Below are 22,698 nucleotides of genomic sequence, written 5' to 3' on the forward strand. Positions count from 1 at the left end.
AGAAATGTATTTCTAAATCAAAAGCAAACTCCATAAAGACTGAACAACATGTGTTATACAAAACTAGACTACCCAACACATATGAAAATGAAATCCACTATCACTGAGTAATATTTTTTTGAGGAAACAACTTTCAAATACTTAAGTGAAAAATGTGTTTTTTGGACAATACCAGATAGTTACAAAATATATAAAGAAGACAGAAGCAATAATTCTAATTCAAATTTACCATGTTATATTTATTGATACATATGGCTTTTAAATTATATTCTATTAATAAAGATGGAATATGTAAAAAAAATTAAAAATTTATAATGTATTATTAAGTAAGCTCCAGAGACATGAAATCTTATTTTCCTCCAAATGGTATTATTCATAAATAGTAAAAAGGAATCCAAAATGTGCCTATCATTTCAGGTAGGAATGGAAACATTTCAATAGATTTTATGATCAGAACCATTGCTAAAGAAATCCGCCCAAAATATATTTCGTTATCACACACATTTTACTCTGGATTTCAAGCACAAGAGAAATCAGATTTCTTAAAACAAACTATTTTTAGTTGCCAGGGCAAATAACTGCAAAAGACTGAAAAATCAACGTGAGTACTGCGTAAGTATCCTCCCCAAATTCAATAGCATATACTCATTGGAACATAGTATACTGACAGTCCAGATAATGAGGGTTATAGCTTCTGAGCTCTTCACAGTTATATGTAACAAAATAAGTGATGCCAACCTTACTACCAATAAAAATATTAATAGCCAATACTCACTGAGCATTTACTGTCTACCAGATAATGCTCAAAACCATTCACCTGTATTATTTCACTTAATTCTAAATTTCACAGCAGACACATGGTGAGGCAGAAATTAAACCTGGATGCTTTGTTTTCCCTCATACTCTTCTCTACTCACATATTTTTAATTCACTATTTTTGAGACATTCATGAAAGGATAATCATTTACTTCAGAATTTAAATGTGTTTACAATGAACTCCAAGATAGTATAAATGTTTCTGTATTCTAAAATAACTTTTCAGTACTTTGGATCTTTACCTAAGGCCTAAATTGTTTTAAATAGTATTCATTCTAATTAGATTAAATTTAAATTTTTAACATTAGTAAATAGTTTTATAGGAGTTTCTAAGAGAAAACAGTTTTTGGTAAACCAAAATTAATTTAACCATTCTAAGCCTTCTCTTTATGTCAGGAGATGTTTAATTACTTTATTTGTACATATAATTACTTTTCTCCAGTGGTTCTCACACAAGGGTGATTTTGCTCCCTCAGGGATATCTGGCAGTATTTGGAGACCGTATGGGTTGTCACCAGTTGGAGAGTACTACTGGCATTTAGTGGGTAGAGGCCAGGAACATTACTAAATATCCTACAAATTACAGGACAGCCCCCTCAAAAACAAAAAATTATTTGGCCCCAAATATCCATAGTGGAGAGGTTGAGAAATTCAAATATTAAGTCCCCAAAGGGCAGTGATAATTATATTATACTCTTCTGTGTATCTTTACATTGCCTAGCTCAGTACCTTAGTTCACAATTAAAATGTACTAAAGCGATCTAAATTATTTTTACTTCAAACTTTTAAAGGTCATGATTATAAATCTCAAATAAATTACAAAGCAATTGTTCACATTAAGTGAAGTCAAATTTTGTACTGCATTTATTGAAATATGTCTGTGTATGTGTAAAATAAACATTCAAAAATTGCACTGGGAACTATAAAAAAGACAAGGACAATTTGAGCATACGAATAAGATATTAAACATTTTCAAATTACCTTTCATCAAAACTCAAATTTCTATCTCCAAATTGTTCTAGCAATGTTTTCTCAATGATTTTCTTTGGAGCCTGATTCTGGATAAAGTAGACTACTACATGATGTAATCGATAGTCTGTTTCTGGTGGGGTATCTTCTTGGGCCAATTTAACCAACCTTGAATATTCCAACTTAATTGCCTAGAAAATACAAGACAATGTCAATCTTGGTTAATTATAATAATTAAAATCTTTCAATATTATAACTTAATTATCCTTACAGTGAAATATGCTTTTTTCCTTTTAAAATATTACAAATAAGGAGGTAGTACATCTAAGAATATTGTCCCATGTTCCATAGTTTAAATACATCTAAGCTTACCATGTGAGTAACTTCATAAAGCTTATCAGAGCCTGGTCAAAGTCTATTCAGAGGCATAAGACAGAGATACTAGGTATATCACCTAACCTACGCTCAGTTTGATGTACCCCTCTAATGTTTCAAATTCTAGGGCTGAACTGCAGTTCCCTAGAATACCCATATCTGAAAGAAAATGGCTGGCTCTTAAATGCATAACATCACCACAATTAACTTCAATTGCAGAGCTGACAAATAAGGGATGAAAAGCAAGTTTTTTATTTATCATAAGATAAATTTTTCATTGTTTCAAAAATATTTGAATTTTATCAGTGTAATGATAATTAATGCATAATATCACTATTACTACCTTGATACGTGAGCTTACTTTTTCTTTACAAACACCTTAGAATTCATATTATAATGGGAAACAATAAATACTAATGCATGTTCCCACACATAAGCAAATGATTTGAAAAATATCTGCTCATAAAGAAATATGTGTACAGTTATATATAAAATACTACTATAAATAAGAAGCCCATATAGTTAAACATAACACTTTAAAAATATTCATTTATATTAGACACATCTAAATTCTAACTCTGCTAACCATAAAACATTTGGGGCTATATGCAAAATATATTTTACAAAAAGTCCATTCTACTGGAAAGGGTTTTTCTCTTTTCTTTTAAATGCATGCCTTTCTTAAGCAATTCTTGGCCATCCAGAAACTACCACCTATTGGGCTGTATTTTATAGAATTGAGAAAACGTAACTGAAAAATAGTAAATGAAATATTCTAGTTATATATTCTTAGGGGAGCTAATAAGTCCTTTCTATTAATATATAGCTTAGCATTATAAATAGAGTAAGATAATTACTCTATGGCTAAAATAAATTATTCCAATTTTATTTTCAATATACATGTCATTCTAAAGTGTTACTGCTGTGGTTAAAAACAGCCATGAAAATTAACTATATTTAGTCATGTAAGACTATCATGGCTCACTTTACTGCATGTTTTGCTTATAAACTCTTTAATCTTCCCAATTTGAGATTAAAAATTTTTCCAATTTGAAAAAAAGGCACATGATCATTTAATAACTGAACTATACGGAATTTGAGAATAAGTGTAAAAGAAAAACAATAAATAACTGTTCTTCCTTATTATGGCCCTTAGACAATGATTGCCATAGGCTATTAGAAGGTTTTTGGATATTTAAATATTTCAGATGTCATCCTTTTGGCCGAAATTAGTATGACCAGAATAAAATAAATTTGTCTCTTAAATAATATTATAGGTTTAGGCATAAGGAATTACAACACTGAATGATTATCCATTCCCCCCCGCCACCTTCAAAACACAGGCTGTGATTTTTTTTATAAATAGTAAATAGATTTCTATTAGAGCTAGAATATACATCGCCTTTAACTCTACGATTATGTTTATCTCTTGATTTTTCTCTATTTAAGATTCTCCCAATTTTAATGAGTAAATGCCAAAGTTATAATCTATAGGTGTTTTATTAAACCAGTAGAGGTAGAAAGGTACTTCTAAATATCTAGGAGCAATTTTTCAACCACAAAATACCACATTTTATCAGCATAAATTAATTTATCAACTATTTTTTTTTTTTATGAACTTCCTTCACAAGAAGTTTTCTGACTTCTACAGTATACTGCAACCATACATATTCCTTCAGATTTTCAACAAGGTGTTCCACACTGGTATATTTAGGAGAGCTGTACACAATCTACCGTTAACATTTAACATGGTCCTACTAATCAGGCTCAGTGTTAACCTATTTAGCTTTATTTCCTGTTACTCTTCTACCCCGATCAGGGTCGACTCCCCACAAATGCACACGTCTTTGCTCCTTAAGTTCTCTACATGCATGATGTCCTTGATCATTCCCCATCTAGCCACACATGACTCATTCAATGAGACTAGTTAAAGTCTCTCTTTTTTGAAATCTTCTTCCAAACGATTTCTACTTAGACTTTTTTCTACTTTTCTAAATCATACGATAAAACATATTCTAAATTTATAACTTCTTACAGACTATTTTGATGTAAGTATATGTATACACTAGAAAATGTCAAAAATACAAACATACAGTAAACTCTGGAGGCAGTAAGATCTAAAGGAAAATCAGCTGGAGTAAAATTCAGAAAGCTAGGTATATCATTTTATTTTTAAAATTGTTTATTTTAAAAACTGATAGTGTACTACGAGATGAAGAAAAACTACTTCAAATTCCAGAGGGTCAGAATCATATAGGTTATATTCTTTGAGCACAATGTAATATAAATAGGAATTAAAAATAAAGATAATTCCCAAACTAAACACTTAGGAATTTTAAAATACTGTTCTAAATTATTCTTGGACCAAAGGAATCAAAATTATATTAACACTGGGAATATGAGATCTCAAAACCTAAAGGACACAGCCAGATTGGTAAAGGAAAATTCCAGCGTAAGCAATACAGAATAGCATTTACTTCAAGAAGCTAGAAAAAGAAAATAAACCAAAATAAAGTAGAAGAAATAAAATAATGTGGCAATTAGATAAAGACCACCAAAGGCTTTTTCTTTCCAAAAAGCTGAATGGAAGACCAAAAAATGGAGAAATCAACACCAGAAATAAGGAAGGTGATAATACCAAAAATACAGGAAAAAGTTTTAAAATCTATAAAATAATAATACATAACTTTATACCAATAAACTATAACATCTTCATTAAACAGATGATCATCTAGGAAACTCTAAGTTATCAGAATTACTTTAAGAGGCAGAAAAACTGAAGAGATGCAGAAAAAATATAGATAACTGAAAAGGCTGCCTAAGATCTATGCCCAATAAAGAAATTAGGCCCATTCTGTTTCAGAGCTGTGCTGTCATGTCAGATCTTCAAAGACAAGATGATTCCTGTATCTAAACTGCTCTGAACCTGAAAAAGGGGAAAGCCTCCTTAATGATTATATAAAACTAGTATAATCTGATATCAAAAATTGACAAATATTTTTTAAAAAAAGGAAGTATAGATCAATTTTGTCAGTAAACATAGATGCCAAGACCCACATCTTAGGGGAGCTTGTGTACATAAAAACTACCTTGTGTACATAAAGAATATATAGGAACAGATAGTGTTTACAATGATTAAAAAAAAAGACAGATGAATGCTAAGATCCTTACTTTGCAAGGATTAAGGAGAAATCTGTTCAGCATCTCAAATAGATGCATTAAAAAATTATCTAAATTCCAATACCAGCCAGTTTAAAAGACAACTCTTAACTGTAAATTTAAGAAAGTGCTTTTAAATTTATGAGAGGATCTGTAAAAAACCAATACTACACATTCTATTTAATAATAAAACACTAGAAACATTCACATTACACTCAGGAACTAAACAAAGGAGTTTACTACCATTATTTTGTTATTTATATTCTGAAAAGGCTGGTCAACATAATAAAACCAGAAATAAGTATAATGGAAATTATCCCAATAATGAGATAGTTATTGGGAGGCAGTTTACTGAAATAATCAAAAGAATCAACCAAAAAATTATTAGAAAATACAAAGGGTTCAATAAAATAATTGGATACAATATAAATACATAAAAGTAATTAGTTTTTCCACTACCTACCCTACCAATAATTTGGTATTAAAAGTGAGGATAAACTCAATTCACAGAAATAATTTTTATATATCTAAGATTAGATTAAAAAGGAAGGTATAAGACCATTATGAAGTAAAATTATAAAACCTTACTTAAGGACATAAGAGAGGACCAAAAAACTGAAGATTCATATCATGTTCCTTTCTGAGAAGACTAAAAATACTGAAAAATATAATTATCCACCTCACTGTAACTTAATATAATGCAAGTACAATCAAATTCTGAAAGGATTTAAGGAGACAAGTTGCAGTTGGTTAAAAATTATCAAAAAAGAAAAAATGAAACTTGCCAAACTTTCCATTTATAAAAGAAAAAAAATTAAGAGGTGTTTCTACTACAAAATATATTACAAATAAATGGTCCATAATGTAAATAAGTGTAATGTTCAAAAACAGAAAAATGATCAATGGAACAGAGAGACCCAAAGAGATCCATTTATAAATGGGATTTAATATACAATACAGTATTTTAAGTCAGTGTGCAAAGAATGCATTAGTCAAAGTGTTATTAGTCATGATACGTTTGGACTTTTTGGATATTTCTCTATTTGGAGAAAACTGAAATCTCATATCTGGGAATCAAACAATAAAAATCATTAAAGTAACAATTAAAGATTTGCATAATTTTAGAAGTGATCATATAGTCTCAAATCCATTAAGGAAATATTGCTATATTTTATAAGATTAAAAACATTATGTACAGTTAAGACACCAAAAACAAATTTAAAGATAAATGACAAACCACAAAATACAATTTTCAAATTATAGATGAATCAAAATTCTTAGCAGATCAGATGCTCATTTAAGTTAAAAAAAAGAAAAAAACAAAAAAAGTGTGCAAGAAATGGACAGGCAGTTAACATAAGAAATACCAACTGCCAAAAAATTTATAGAAAGATACTTAGCCTAACTAAAGATCAAAGATACATAAAATAATGGGATTACCCTTTTTATATCATTTTGTCAGCTAAGCATCAATGACAGTACATTGGAAATTCTACTACGCTATGTTCACATGAGTTTTCAAATGATATATGTACAAGAATGTTCACAAAAATACTGGAAATGACCTAAACCAGCAACAAAAATGGTAATGATGAATTTAATAAAAGTTACAATTTGTGAGTGTTCTTTATGTGACACTGACACTTTATGTGATAGACACTGTCCAATGATGTCTACATGGATTATCTCATTTAATTCTAAGATAACTTCTCGTTTATAAATAAAAAACAATGGCCATGATAATGTCAGTAAATTGCCTAAGATCACACAATTATTAAGTGATAAAGCTAGAATTTAAACCCAGGCATCTGAACATAGAGCCTTTGCTAGTAACAGCTCGCCTGGGACAGAACTTTCTAACCTAGGCCATGAATAAGCTGTAAGAATTCTGAGATACTAATCCCATCAGCCTTTATGGTGGCCAGATCCATCACTAGATCCATCCATGTTTGTCATAACAAGGAAAAAACTGGAATGCCCTGCTCTAAAAAAATGTTTAAATAAATTTTGGTAAGCTCAACAGGAAATAAAATGTACTTATGAAAAACAATAAATCTACAAATCATGACATGAATAATCATCCACCACATTACATGAAAAAAAAAACTAGAAAAAGAAAAGATAGAGCATACTTCTATTTTTATTTAAATTATAATGTATGGATGAGTACTGAATATCAGTCTCATTTATCTACCTAAGAGCATATACAAGAAATAATCAACAGAAGCTAACTGTGGAGTGAAAATTAAAAAGTGAGAGAGAAATGTTTTCATTCTATGTTTTGGTATATGTATATTTTATTAGTTTAAGCATCGCTTTCTCTAAGAAGCCCTCTAGATAACAGCTCTGTTTTTCCATTATAAGGTCTCTTTCCACAAACTGCTCCTTTAACATACTAATTATGACTCTAATTAGTGTTTGCTTCCCCCTAGAAAATAAGCTTCATTAAGGCAGGAACTCAGTCCATCATTTCCCCAGCTATATTCATTGGATTTAGTACAGTACCTTGATATAAGCAGGTAATACCTTTTGAATATGCCCATCAACAGAATGGAAAAAAAATAGTGTAGTCATACAACAGAATACCATAAGAGAATGAACAAATTCTAACTATATCCAATAATATATATGAAGCTCCAAACATGTTCCTCAGTAAAAGCAGCCAGACACAAAAGTACCTATAGTAAAAGATTCTAGGTATATAAAGTTCAACAAGAAAACTTACATTGTTAGAAGTTCAGATAACATCTACTTTTGGATAGGGGGAAAGTGTAGTTCATAGAAAGAAGAAACAAAGGTAATTTCTGGAATACTATAATGTTCTGTTTCTTGGCCTGGTTGATAGTTACATGAATATGTGCACTCTGTGATAATTCACAGAGCTGTAAACTCAAGAACTGTGTTCTTTTCAGCATGTTTTACATCTTAATAAAAATATTTTTATAACTACTGAATAAACAGAGGGGTAATGATAATAGGCATTTTTAAAGTAAAAAACAAACTAATAAAGTTACGTCAACTGGGAACAATTGTTATGAAGCAATGAAATAACCAGTAAGGAAAAGAAGTTTCATAATATAGAAGTGTTACTGCTTCATTAAAATCCTAAGGGCACTTTAATAGGTACAGACAAAAAAAAAAAAAAAGTACAAAAAAGAAATTTTAATGTCTTTGAAAGTAAATGAAAAAAGTTATACTAATCCCATGATTATAATTATGATGTGACCCTCCCACTCCCACCCCTGTACATATACATACAGGCAACTAGTACTTTGAGAATATTATTCCTTTTTTTCCTTCTGGCTTTTATTTTTTGCTCATCACAGTAGCCTTGTACTGACTTTCCCTGGATTTTGTTTTTACATGACAGAAACTTCTGCCTTTAAGCCACTATGATTTGGGGACTTTCTGTTAACAGTGAAAACTAATTTTAATAAATAGAGTCACAACTTGGGAAAAGGACTTAGGTAAATGTCTTTTCTCATTTGTTTTTCCAGATCTGCCTGCCTATTAACTCTTTAATATTCTGTGTACAGGGGCAGACTCCCATGTGGGAGGGCCTGTGGTTGAAATAGGAACTGTGACTGACTGGGTTGGTAACCCTTCCTAATTTAAAAGTTAGTTCTTAGCAAATCCACTTACCCAGCTAGATGTAAGTTTCATTTCCCAACTTATCTTTTTATCAGTAACAAAGAGAACATTTTCATCACATGGTTTTACTACTAGCAAACATACATAACATTTTAAAAATTGTTCTGATAATAATGCATAAGGAAATCCATATACAGAAGTACTTAAACATGCAGAGTTGAAAAACTTCTCACAGCCAAAAAGCTAATATAAAATAAACCCAACGAAGTTTTTTTGGGTAATGTGACAGGATAGAAGAAAAAAAAAACAAAACTCTTTCCCTCAACTTTTAATAAACTAAGCATTAAAAAGGAAGAAAATTAAAACTATATTATATCTGATTTAGGGAACATAGGAAGACAAAAGGAATCATATGTTAGATTCTGTGCTATGTATATATTTTGTAATTTAAATACTGAACGTCGATAATGATTAGAGTCAACTGCCAAGAACATATGGAACAATCAAAAGGTCAACTGCTGTAAAAGGAACCAAAAGTCTGTCAAAAGACCTATAACCAAAAAAGGGGCTAAGCTCATATGGTTTTACGAGTGAGTTCTAGTTTACTCTTATGGAACAGTTAACTCCTATGTAAACTACACTAGAGTTAAAGAAAAACAGGAGAGCTCAAATCCATTTACTAAATGAATTTAGTAAATGAACTTAATAAGCATGACATCAAACCTGAGGAAGACAGCCCCCAAATAAAAACTTACAGCAATTTTTTTATTAATATAGAATGCAGAAAGCCCAAATAAAATGCTACTGAGTTAAATGTAAATAGGGTATTTTTAAATTCATGAAATAAAAATTTATTAAGAAAAGTGTTTTAAGAAAATATTCCAGAAAATTTATAATACCTTAGGTTGAAGACTTTTTGTATAGCAGTGAAACTCCAGAATCCAGAAAGGAGAAGAAAGACAGTATAGATATCACAGTATTTTTAAAACTTCTTTATGGAAAAAGGTACCATAAACTAAATTCAAACAGAAATGGCAGACTGGGAAAAAATATAGGACGTACATCCACAGAGAGAGTAATATGTACATCTATACCACAGAATACTAAATGCAGGTGGTGTAGATAATGTGGTAGATATATTGTCTTAACTTTAAGAATACCCACAATATATTTCTGAGTGATATAAGTTACAAAATAATATGAAGAGTAAAAGTTAAAAAATTTCTCTATATATGCATGTTTTTAAAAACAAAGGGAAAAAACCAGAAAGGTTATACAAATGTTAGAAGTGGTTACAACAGGGCAGAAGCAGACTGTTGTTATCAGTTTTACTTAAGACACCTCTACATTACTGAATGATTGCATTTGTATACGTTATTTTTGTTATTTATATGACAAATTTCCTCAAATTTTATATTATCAGCTAGAACTTTCCAAATGCTAATCATTTACCTATACCAAAAGTATACATTAATTATAAACTGATAATGTTCACCTACGTATTCCTTAATTACAGATAGATGAAAATATACACAAATATAAACTTCAGAGATTTTGTGCTGCTTCAAAATCAGAGGGTATATTTAAAAAGACAAATATATGAGATATAGAAAATACACGAAGGATAAGATGCAAGGGGCATCCCCAAAGTGATGATGAAAGGAGATCTCAAGACATCAGTTATATACCAGGAATAAAGGAAAACCAATGCAAACTGGAGCAGGTCATAAAGCTCCAGAATAGAATTCCACAAGAAAATAAAGCTGACAAAGAACAGAGCAAAAAACTAAGCAAATAAAAAACAAAACAACCAATTCCAAGGAAAACGAAAGATGAGGGAAAAGAAGTAAAAGTAATAATATGTATGACTTACTTCAACCCTGAGTAGCACACAAGAAATAATAATACAAGCTGAGAATTCTGAATTAATCAAATGACAAGATTCTTATACACATATTGCGTGTGTGTGTGTGTATGTTGATGGAGGGATGAAAACTGTATGTGCTGGTGCGTGTATATGGGGCAGGAGAATAAAGAGGGCTCATCATTCACGTCCCATGGTAGGGAATTCAACAGGAAATGTGTAAACTAAGAATCACAAAATCACAAGCACTCTACATAAAGATATAGAATTAATGCCAAAAGGATTTGATGAAATAACTGAAAGCTGTTACCAGAGCTGGGGGTGGGAGGGATACGATGTGACTACTGTTGTTTGTAGTATGTATAATTAGTTGGCTCTTTAAAATATATGCAGGTATTAATTTAATAAAAGTTAAGTTTCCAGTTCAACTGGAAAATAGATAAAGATACCCAACTTGACAAAGATGACAATGGTACTATCAAGGACAGATAACTCTTCCACAAGAAACAAGAAAACTTTTGAACACACATATTTAGTGTTTTCTAAGAAAAGAAATGTAGACTGCCTGGGAATAAGGATTAATTTTTAAACATAAAAGTTGTTTTTCTTTTCTTTCTTTTTTTTTGATAAGAGTAGTTTTCAACCTCTCTCATGGGATCTTAACAGAGTGAACAACTCATCTTGGGACCAGCCTGCCAGAACTTCAACAGTTTAGCACCTAAGTCCTATATCCCAGGAAACCCCTCAGTCCCAGGCATACCAGGATGATTGGTCACTCTAATTCTAACCAGTTCAAAAGTGTTTATTGATATAAGGCTACTAGTCACAAGGCCTTTGTTTATACTATATACCAAAAGAAACACTGAAAATAAGCAGTTTCTTAAAGACTGCAGTGAATGGTGGTATAGAACATTAAGGGAAAATTTTAGATTTTAAATGTCAAGAAAGGGAACATGTAGCTTTGTTGAAGTGAACTATACCTCAATAAAGCTGTTTTTTTTTTTTTTTTTAAATAACAAACACTAAAAGGGGCCTGGTGGGGGGGTAAAGTAATGAATTGGCTTTGGTTAACCTAAAGAAAGTGACAAACAAAACACAGTGTTTTCATCTTTCAAATATATAAGAACAAATAATAATGTAATCAAAACATTAGATCTGGTATTAGAGGGAATAAAGATTTAGTCATGGAATAATGCATCAGCTTGATGGCCTCAAGTCTTGAAATGACAAGGATATTAAAATTAATTATGGAGAAAACAAGAAATATAAGATAATAAATGAATGAATCATTTTAGAAACAACTAAATGAAGAAATCAATTTAGTATGAAATGATAATAAAAGTAAAGAAAAATATTATAATTTTGACTAACAATATTACCAGAGGAGAAAATAAACTATTACCAGAAGTATTTACTCAGTTCCTATTTTTGCCCATCAATACCCTTTATTTGCTTCAAATACAATAAATTTCTGCTAACAAATCAGAGGTGTACTATTAGGATAGCTCAGGTAAATTGCTTTGTTTTTGTTTAATTATCTGACTTTAAAAAGAATAATCAGTCTTAGATTCATGCATAAAAGAAACCCCTAGAACATTATGTGGCCATGATTAGCCATGGATAGGAAGAGAGAAGGTATACAGGAAAACAAATTTAATTCAAGGAAATAAAACGTTTTAAGAAGTTTATTTTAAAAATAAATAAATAAAATGAAAACGTTCATTGTACCTTAAAGAACCCTGCTTCAGGGCCACACCTGTCATATACATTCCGGGATTTACCTATCGCCATGATAATACCTTGCATGTTCGGTGTCATCATGATCTGCCACAAGGGATTTAAAGTAAGAACTTTTGAATGGTTATCATAAAAAAAAAAATCAAAAAACCAAAATAATTCCTTTACATGCAAGTTAAAAGTCCTTTGTTTTTACATGCATGTTATTAAAAGTCCTTTGTTTTTCACTATTTATAAATCAAACGTTGCACTTTTTTGTAGCAAATGTGATCTGATATGCATATAAGTATCTCGAAATCTTCCATACAGGGCCACAGTTAGCTGACATCGTGCCTTTGTGCGAAGTGCAAAAAGGCATACTGTCTGAACTGAAGAATTTTTTTAAAAGGCACCCCCTTCTTGACAGACAATTTAGAAAAATGTGCTGCTCTCTAAGAGAACCATTTAGAAAAAGCAACACTTTTTTTTATTAAAAAAGATGCCTCTTCTTTAAGGCTCGGGGAACTGAGCATTAGCTCAATTCCAACTCCACTTCTGCCGGTTGGCCCGGCACCCCTGCCTGCACAACCATACAGTCTAAATATCTAAGCAGCAGCCCTGTACCCATATGACTTCTTTTTAAAAGTTACAAGGCACATGCACTGTTAAACTACCACTCCAACGAATTAAAAAAAAAAAAAAAAAACACAAAACACAAAAAAAACTCTGCCAAGAGCATAAGCACTTGCACAAAAGGTAGTGTTAAATGATTAATCACAATTCTACTTTTTTAAATGCCAGAAGGCTCACCCTAAAACAAGCACTAAGATGCTTGATCAACAAATTAACATTTTTACTAAAAACATGCCAGTTTCCATAATCTGCAAGCACCAACATGGTAACAGTTAAACAGAAAAACGTACTGCTATTAAGTACTAAATATTTAAATATTTCTTTGTCTTCATAATAGTTTATTATGTACTATGCCATTTTGTATAATGGACTTGGGCAACTGTGGACTTTCGTATCTGCTGGGGACAGGGAGGGTACTGGAACCAATCCACCGCGGATACCAAGGGATGACTGTATTCTTAAATGTTTGTATTTTAAAATATCTGCAAAGTGAAACAACTCAAGACACTAAGAAGCTATCATATTAGAGCAATAAAGAGACTGCATCCATTACCTCTGATTCACTGAACCTATTACCCATAGTATTTATTTTGGAGTACACACTGACAGTTGCAATATACCTAACATTAACTGCTTCAGAAAATCCTTCTGGCCAGTTCCTGACTCACAAACCTGCTTCTTATTCTCTTTACGGCCCATGCTTTCTTACAGTAGCACAGTAATAGTAATGTCTTTATGACACGTCTGATTTTGCTGATTAACTCATATAAGAGTTTAATCATAACCTTGAAGTAAGTCTGAAAAAAACATTACTTGGAAAAAACTATTCAATATACATTCAATTCTCATCCATGCCAGTAAAAACTAACAAATGATAGAATCCAGGGTCTGTCTTTTCTGTTGTTACTATTCAGAAACAGCTTTACTGGCCCCCTCTCAAATACAGAAAAGATCAAAACTGAACAGTGTAAAGAAAAACGTGGTAAAGGGGAAAAAATATCTGATGGGATCAGGACAACAGCAATTTTCATCTGGATTCCCAAGAACCATATCATGGGAAACAAAAATGCCTCCATACTGTTAGAAAACTAAGCAGATGAGAATTAACAGTGGGGCAGTAAGAAGAGATAAGATGGAGGTGCCCAGTGTATACAACACTGGTAGGCATTCGACTATGTTGATGAATCATTCAATTCAGTCACACAGAGGGTGCAGAAGAAAAAAGAACAAAACAGTTATCTATACACTAATCTGTATCTAATCTATATCTAATCAGATTGTAGCATCTTCTGGTAGGAAATAGTGGCGAAGTATTATAATCCATAATTCAAGGAAAGTAGGAAAGGAAAATATTTTCAAGTGCTCAAAATTTCTGCTATTTAAACAAACCTTATCAAAACCTATCAACCCTAGAGTAAACAAATCCTATGTCTGCACAAAAGAATTAACTCTAGCAACATAAAATTATTCTTTTGACAACTCCATAAGCTTTCTACTTAAATCTTCATTTGAAATTCGAAGTACTGTCAGCAATTGGTAAGGTAATTTCAGACTGTGGGTGGCAAAGCTGTATGTTATGCAGCAACAGACAATGTAAGGGTGCAGGCATGCCCAAAGTGCTTGCATTAAATAGCAAAAAACAAGTGGAAACAGTGCAGAGGGCTATAATAAAGGTACCTCGTCATCATAACCCCCCTCCTTTGACTCAATCATAAATTTCCCTACATGAGGAATCGCCACCTCTACAACTTGCTGGTTAGAAGGTGGTTGGCTTGTGGTATTTTCAGGTTTCTGCAGAAGAAAATCATTAGTGTGAACATTAGAAAAGAGCACAATGGAAGCACTCAGTTTAAGTGCATAACTCTTGATCCTTTTAAAAATACCTGCATTTTTTTTAGCATGAAATGAAAACATCTAAAACTGAACACTAAAGCAAATGCATTAATCAGGTAATAATACAAGATTTCGAGCTTTCACTTTGCATCTCAAACACTAAATTAAATTTTAATTTTTTTTCCCACAAAGCATCTTCAAATTCTTAAAAATAGTTAATACTGAAGTTGTATTTCCTACTGCTGTCTCTACAGGTGAAAGTTTTACTTACTTTTTTATTTTTTAATATTATTTTTTTTCCTGTACGCGGGCCTCTCACTTTTGTGGCCTCTCCCGTTGTGGAGCACAGGCTCCGGACGCGCAGCTCAGCGGCCATGGCTCACGGGCCCAGCTGCTCCGCGGCATGTGGGATCTTCCCGGACCGGGACATGAACCCGTGTCCCCTGCATTGGCAGGTGGACTCAACCACTGCGCCACCAGGGAAGCCCTTATTTACTTTTTTAAATTCTAATAACTCCACAAAGCCTTTCTAGAGATCTCCATCAAAATAAGATATGACCTCCTCTGAATCCAGGAGAGTCTGTAAGTTTTCTTTCTTATGATTTTACCTTTCTATCCTTTCTAATAATCGATTGTATAGCTACTTAATATCCACACTCTACTGTGTTTAAACCCACTCGGTCGCAGCCTATGAGACCTAGTACAATATATTTACATCATGAGTGTCCAGTGAATTCTTGTTTTGGGGAAAGCTGCTAGAAAGTGATATCCATTTTTAAAAACTCAGATTCTTCTTCTTTTCTTTGTTAACAAATTCTAAGAATTTCACTAACCCAAACTAATGGAGTGGAAGCCAGTGTGAAATCCAGAAAGTCCACTCAAAGACACTAATATGGGGCTTCCCTGGTGGCGCAGTGGTTGAGAGTCCGCCCGCCGATGCAGGGCACACGGGTTCATGCCCTGGTCTGGGAAGATCCCACATGCCATGGAGCGGCTGGGCCTGTGAGCCATGGCCTCTGAGCCTGCGTGTCTGGAGCCTGTGCTCCTCAACGGGAGGGGCCACAACAGTGAGAGGCCTGCGTACCGCAAAAAAAAGACACTAATATGGTTCATTCAAAACACTGTTCAGATTTCACAAGGATCTTACTTTACTGAATGGATTTATAACTAGCATATTCACTATTCACCTACAAACAAATTTCAGAAGTACTTAAGGTGCCTGAAAGCAGCTTGCTTAAGTAATTTCAAATTGCACCATAAAAATTTCCCTAAGCAAAGATGAACTTTACTTTTGACATCAAATAAACAGAAAATTTTAATAAAAACAGAGTGGTTTTACTGCAGTTTAAAATACAGGTAAATTTTAGTGATGTGAAGATTTTCTGAATATTCCGAAGTACATATGCAGAAGAAGTTTAACTGAACAATAAAACAAGAATAATGGCCAAGACCGGCATTGCTTCCTTTAAAAGAAATGTTATTTTTAACCATAACATTTTCAGAAAAGCTTTCCTCGTTCTGCTTGAGTCCTCAGTTTTTCAAGAGGAACCAACCAACCTGCATGGTTGTCATGATCTTGAGAGCTAATATTCAGCTAACCCAAAACCTGACACATTAATTGTTGTTCTATAAATGATAGGTATTACAAATATTATACTATTATGCTTCTTGAAATTGCTTATACCGGAATAATCCTAACCCAATATTACTACTTACAGAGATAAGCTTGGTCTATGACATTTAATTAAGGATTTTTAATCCTTCCAGCATTTGAGAGAGGAAGAATTGTCCTACGTCTCCATTCACAAGAGTGAAATATAAGCAGGTAAACTAAGAAATTTGTCTTAACTTTTGGTGAAAAATTTCTCATAAGCAAACCAACCCAAAACAATACTATATTAAGAAGAAAAAATACAAATTTAAGGCAAGTAGCAACCAGAAAATGTATTCCTTAGAATACTTATCCTTAAAAAATGATATGTTTCCTTTGAAAAATAACTGCACTTAGGAAAAATAAATGTTCTATAATCCTTTCCAGTTGCCACAGAAGAGTTTCAACAGCAATAACACTAATTAATTATTTGGGTGAAAGTTGGAAAAGGGAAGAAATTTTGGGCGTATGTTATTTTGTGTCCATCACGTTTAGATATCCTAAAGTACCATAAAAAATTTTCATATAAAGAATTTTAGGGTTCACTGAAGTACATTTATCTTTTCCTTTTACTGTCAGGTCCCATATGAACACCTTAACAAAGGCTGAACTTGAAAGAGATTAAAGATAAGTTCCTCAGTTAATAAGTTGTAAAAATAATTAGAACACAAAGATTTTTATTAATTGCCTGAATCTATTAAATACATGATTTTTTAAAAAAGTGGTCCCATAAAAGGGTGATTAGAAAGCTATATATCTTCAACCCCTTTGGCTCCCTTAATATGCTCATACCATTTTAACCTACTAACTTATGGGGAATCTAGTCTAAAGAAATAACCAGAAATATGGAAAAAGTTTCATATTTAACAGCCTATTTATAATAATGTAAAAGTAGAAATCAATATATAAGGGGGAATGAGTAAGTAAGTAAGAATTTAATCACTTAATGGAATACTATTCAACCATTAAATGTTTTTTAGTTTGTAACATGGGGAAACGGTTATGTTCAGTGATTAAAAGAAGAAAAGTTAAGATATAAAATTTTATATACAGTAGTAACTCAATTACAAAAATAAATCCCAAATCTGTATATAAGAATGAAAGAAAACATACCAACTTATTAAGTGATTAACTTTGGGTAGTGGAAATATACATGATTCTTTCTTAGAGTCTACTTTTTTGAATTTTTAAATTTTCTAAAATATTTCACTTAAAATGAAAGACATTCTTCTAAAAAGCAAGCTGTCTAAACATCTGGAGAGTATCTCTCTATGGTTTCTGTGATTCTAAGCTTTCCAGGAAATTCTTCTTCTACTAAGGTTGGAACTTTATTGTGTATTTGTGAAATGTTTAGGATTTAAGTAACAGAAGGAAATAAAGAGAGACTTAGGGCCTACACTACATGCTAGGCACTTAAAAAAATGATCTTAATTCATCCGACAATCACCTCCATTCTATATAAAAGAAAACTAAGGTTTAGAAAAATTAAGCAACTTATTCAAGTTTGCATAGCTAGCAAGAAGTAAAATTAATATTCAAAAACCCAGGACTATTTAATCCCCAAATCTAAAGACTCTGAAATTTAGTTTCTAATGTATACCTTTAAATGAGAAAACCCAGTAGGTGGTTACCATGATCCTAAGCAACTGACCATGAGACCAGGAACCACTGGTCAGACAGTCATGATTAATATATTCTCAGATATGCTGCAGAATTTATACAGACAATGTGGCCAACTATTGGTGCTACTCCAGAAGATATGCCAGATAGAAAAATATTTATGCTAGCTATCATATTCCCTCAATGCCATCTTTTTTCAAGTAAAGGTGAAGCAGCAGATTGCTAGCGTATAAGATGATATCCATATGAATAAACTAATCAATCAAAATTTAAGTGCTGATTTCTACAAATTTAAATTACACGATTAGCCGAACTAAAAAAAAAAAAAAAATCATGATTCTACATTAAGCTAATTAATGCTTCCAGCTTTCTGATACCAGTTAAAAGAATGATACTTATTAACCATAATGTAGGCTCTAACAAATAAAAATCTTAATTAGCAAAAGCCCTGGCAAATTATTTTTTTTATATCAGGCAAAAATGTTTCTCCCTTGTTACCTACTCCTGTGTTTTTTCTCCCTCCCTAGGGTTTCTTCTACCATCCCCCAAGAAGTAGAAATCCCAGATCTATTAAAAGAAGCATTTTTCAGGAAGTGCTTTAGAGTTAGCAGTTCCTCATCTCAAGTTTTTTAGTCTCCAGGGACATTTGCAAAATTCGAAATGATCAAAAAAAAATCTATATTAATACGTTTTTTAATGGTAAGATGATATATAATCAAACTTTTTCAAAAAGGAAATTAAATTAAAAAATAATTTCTGATTACTTTGTTCATCAAAACATAATTAACAGAATACCCTATTAATTGAACATTTTGGTTAATCAAGATCTTATCATATTAAAGACATCACTGTAATTAGCAGGCTATTGTTGAGATTAAGTTCACTCAGTGGAAAATTACGTGTTGAAAAATTACATGCCCTGTTCGCTTTAGCACTCTAGGAGTGGAATCTTCAAATCCTAAAATTAGCTATCACGAAACTTGTATTAGAGTTGCTTGTGCTCACTAATAAAATAAAAAATAAATGACTATAGCAACTGAATAGTTTTGTAGTATGAAACTCTTGAAACAACATCTCTCAGAATATCATATTCATTGAAACGTAATGCAATACCAATGTGCTCAACTTACTGTTATAAAAAGACACACTTGAATACTTGAAAATTAACAATAAAGGAGGCTTATAATGACAATTTTATACAGGACACGAAATATGCATAAAGTGTTTTATAATATCATATTTATTCTACTAATAATACTCTAACCTAGACTATCTAGTATTTTGTTAAACACAGTCCATGAAACAATGAAATTTATACCTTATATTACCAACTATTCCAATGTAGTAAGACTAAAGATGGGAGGAGGGGTTGAAAGAAAAGAAAAATAATGCTAAATTTTGTACTTCTCTTTTTTAAGTTCCAAATCAAATGACTAGTTTAGTCTATGATTATAATTTTTCATAATTCTCTAACAGGAAGATAGAAACTTTTTTTTTTAAAAAGAAGCATTTAAAAAATTACAGCTGAGGAAATTACAGCCTGGCAGTTAGGTGACACCTACAATCATTCATCATGTTCAAGCGAAGCCGTCCTTTGGCCTGGTCTCTCCTGACTCCCAGACAGGTCATTCTCCTTATACTGCTAGGAAACCTCGTGAACATTGATGGGTATGTTCAGAGAGCTAAAAGAAAAATTCTTACCGACTGTAAAACTGTTTCAGGACTTTTATCTTCATGCTCATGTGATGCCTTGGTAATTATTCGAATAGTTTCTTCTTTCAAGTGCTTTGAGAAATCACTTCTTGATGGCTGCTCTAGATATTCTGGTTCTCCTGCTTGTGCTTCATGAGAAAAGAATCAATTGTATATCTAATATAAATCAGTGAGTCTATACTAAGATATATCTGTAATTTGTTTCTCATTTGAAGTTATACAATAATTAATTTTACTTTACTTACTCAATTTAAAGTAATACATGCTTCAGTATACAGCACTTCCCCCAGAATTTACCAAAAGAAAGAATCAGATCTCAGAGTAGTCAAATAATTACTGAAGAAAGCACTCATTATAGTTTATGCTAAGAAATTCATAGTAAGTTTCTTTGTCATGATAAGTATCAAAGTCTAACTTTGGAAAATCATGAGCATTCTACCAAAAAAAAAAGAAAAAAAAAAGAGGTAGGGGGGGTGGTTTGTACAACAATCCTGGTCTGAGTTTCTGTAGAGAGCACAGTAGCTGTTTTTCTGGACACAGTATCCTTTTTCATACTTACCTAACAAAATCCTAACCCTGAACGAACCCAACCTTCTATCTTTTCTGAACCTGTTCCTGGTAGCTGAGTGTTGTCAGAGAAAAACAATTAAAACTTGCCAAACTGGTACCAATATAAATTCAAGACTTCAAATACTACTTCCGTGAAGAACTCCTAAAGTTATATCTATTGCCTATGTTCTGAGTTCGAAACCCACAGATGCAACAATGTACTCTGAATGTCCACTGGGTATTTAACAGACTACCCCAAAATCCTTATACGACCTACAAGGCGTTATATAAATGGGTCTCTGCCTATCTCTCCAACATCGCCAGGTGTCCTTTGCCCTTTACTCAAAAAGGAACACATACCAGACTTTTTTCAGCTTATCTAATACATCAGAGAAGAGGTTTACCTTCCAACTTTTGTATCTTTCCTCATGTTCTTCCCTTTGCCTGTGTGTTCACCAATTCTCATCCCCCCCCACCATCTAATAACTTCTATATATGCTTTTGTTTGAATATCACTTCCTTATGGAAGTATTCCTGATAACCCCATTTCTAAAGCAGGGTTGCTCCTCCTCAACACTACTGACATTTTGGTTCAGATGATTCTTTGGTGTGGAGGATTGTCCTGTGTACCCAGGCATCCACCCACTAGATGCCAGTTGTACTGTCTCCGCAGGTGTGACAACCAGAAATGTCTCCAGTATTGTCAAATGCCGTCTGAGGGACAAAATCACTCTCAGGTGAGAATAACTGCTCTAGAGTAAACGTATACTTTCTTTTTAATAGCACTTACCACACAATTATAACTTCATTATTTTTGTTAAGTATTTGTTTCAAGCCCATATCCCCTGCTAGACTGTAAGAATCCAAAGAGCAGTGATGCTATCTCCCTTTTGTATTGCTATTTCTTCAATACCTAGCATATAATAAGCACACAATAACTTAATGGAACAAATGAATTAATAAGCTAATGAATGGATAAAAAGAAATAAGAAAGTACACTAAAATATTCTACAGCATTACTGGGATAGGATAAGTCCTTGCTCAATCAATTGGTGGGACACGACAGGATTACTGTCAACCTTTCCAATATTTTACTAATTTAAAACTTTTCTCAAAGTGAAATATTATTCAAAAAGAAATAATGTAATTTCAACATAGATGCACGAGCATTCATTTATCCAATGAATTCTAATTAAGTGTCTAACTATGTGCCTGGCTCTAGGCTAGGCACTGGGACTCTGAGTGTGAACAAAGCAGCCAGTCCCTACCCCCATGGAATTTATAGTCAACTATGGAGAAAGTTACTAACCAAAGAATCACGCATATGAATTGTGACAATATCATAATAATACATTATAGGAATAAAATGGGGCAAGGGTAATTTAGGTTATGGGATATGAGATAAACTGACTTTTTAGCTGAAGTTATATGGATTAGGTTTGAAAATGGAAGAATGAACAGCCCATGAAATGAGCATAAGCTCAGTCCAAAAGGCATCTAGTGTGGCTGGACTATAGTAAAACAAGAGGGGAGAGGTGGCAAGAGATGATGCAGATAGGGACAAAACGGAGGCCTTTGAGTCACAGAAGTTTTGAAGGGCAAAGCAAGTGAATAAACATTTTAAATACAATGGCAACATGTCAAGTTTAAAGAACATTAATCTGACCACACTGCAAAGAACAGATTAGAGAGGAAAGTAAAACTGGAAGTCAATGAAAGTACTAAAAGGTACTACAGCAATACGAGCAAGAAACGACTATTCTTTTGGATAACAGAGACAGCAAGAAAGAGAGAATTGGTTAGATTCAAGATGCATTTTAGACATAAAGGTTTGGAGACTGATGTGAAGATGACTTAAATTTTGGGTATGAGTGATTAGGATAATGGGAGTGAAATATACTATGACAAGGAAAACTAAAGGAAGAAATGCTTACAATGTGTGTGATAGGTAAAGAAGTTTAAAAAAGTTAAATGTCTTCATTTCTGTATTTCCTGACTTTGGACTGCAATGTTCTTTCAGTGTCCCTGTATGATAGACAAGGTTAAGAAAATCTTAACCACTACAACTCCAGCTTAGCAAGTCTTCTGCTTCTGGAAGCTTTCCTAAGTGAATTAAGTCAGCTGCTCTAGGGATTAACAGAGAGAGACTTCTTGTTGATAAAGCTTTCATTACTTGTGTTTTCCCTCTTTGTCTCTTCTCACTGTAATA

The 22,698-nt window shown here is 32.4% G+C and overlaps 1 protein-coding gene across 2 annotated transcripts in view; it reads right to left on the bottom strand.

Annotated features, from left to right (window-relative positions):
• Positions 1–22,698, bottom strand: part of USP25 (ubiquitin specific peptidase 25) — a 140,217-nt gene that overhangs the window by 14,198 nt on the left and 103,321 nt on the right. The window contains exons 18-21 of one of the 2 annotated variants that reach the window (XM_060010467.1): positions 19,929–20,068; positions 14,801–14,914; positions 12,503–12,598; positions 1,798–1,976 (exon numbers count right to left, since the gene is read on the bottom strand). In XM_060010467.1, the coding sequence (XP_059866450.1) occupies positions 1,798–1,976; positions 12,503–12,598; positions 14,801–14,914; positions 19,929–20,068 (529 nt within the window). The remainder of the gene's footprint in view (positions 1–1,797; positions 1,977–12,502; positions 12,599–14,800; positions 14,915–19,928; positions 20,069–22,698) is intronic. The other variant, XM_060010466.1, reaches the window with a different exon arrangement.

Source organism: Delphinus delphis, chromosome 4 (genome assembly GCF_949987515.2).
Source record: "Delphinus delphis chromosome 4, mDelDel1.2, whole genome shotgun sequence".
NCBI lineage: Eukaryota > Metazoa > Chordata > Mammalia > Artiodactyla > Delphinidae > Delphinus > Delphinus delphis.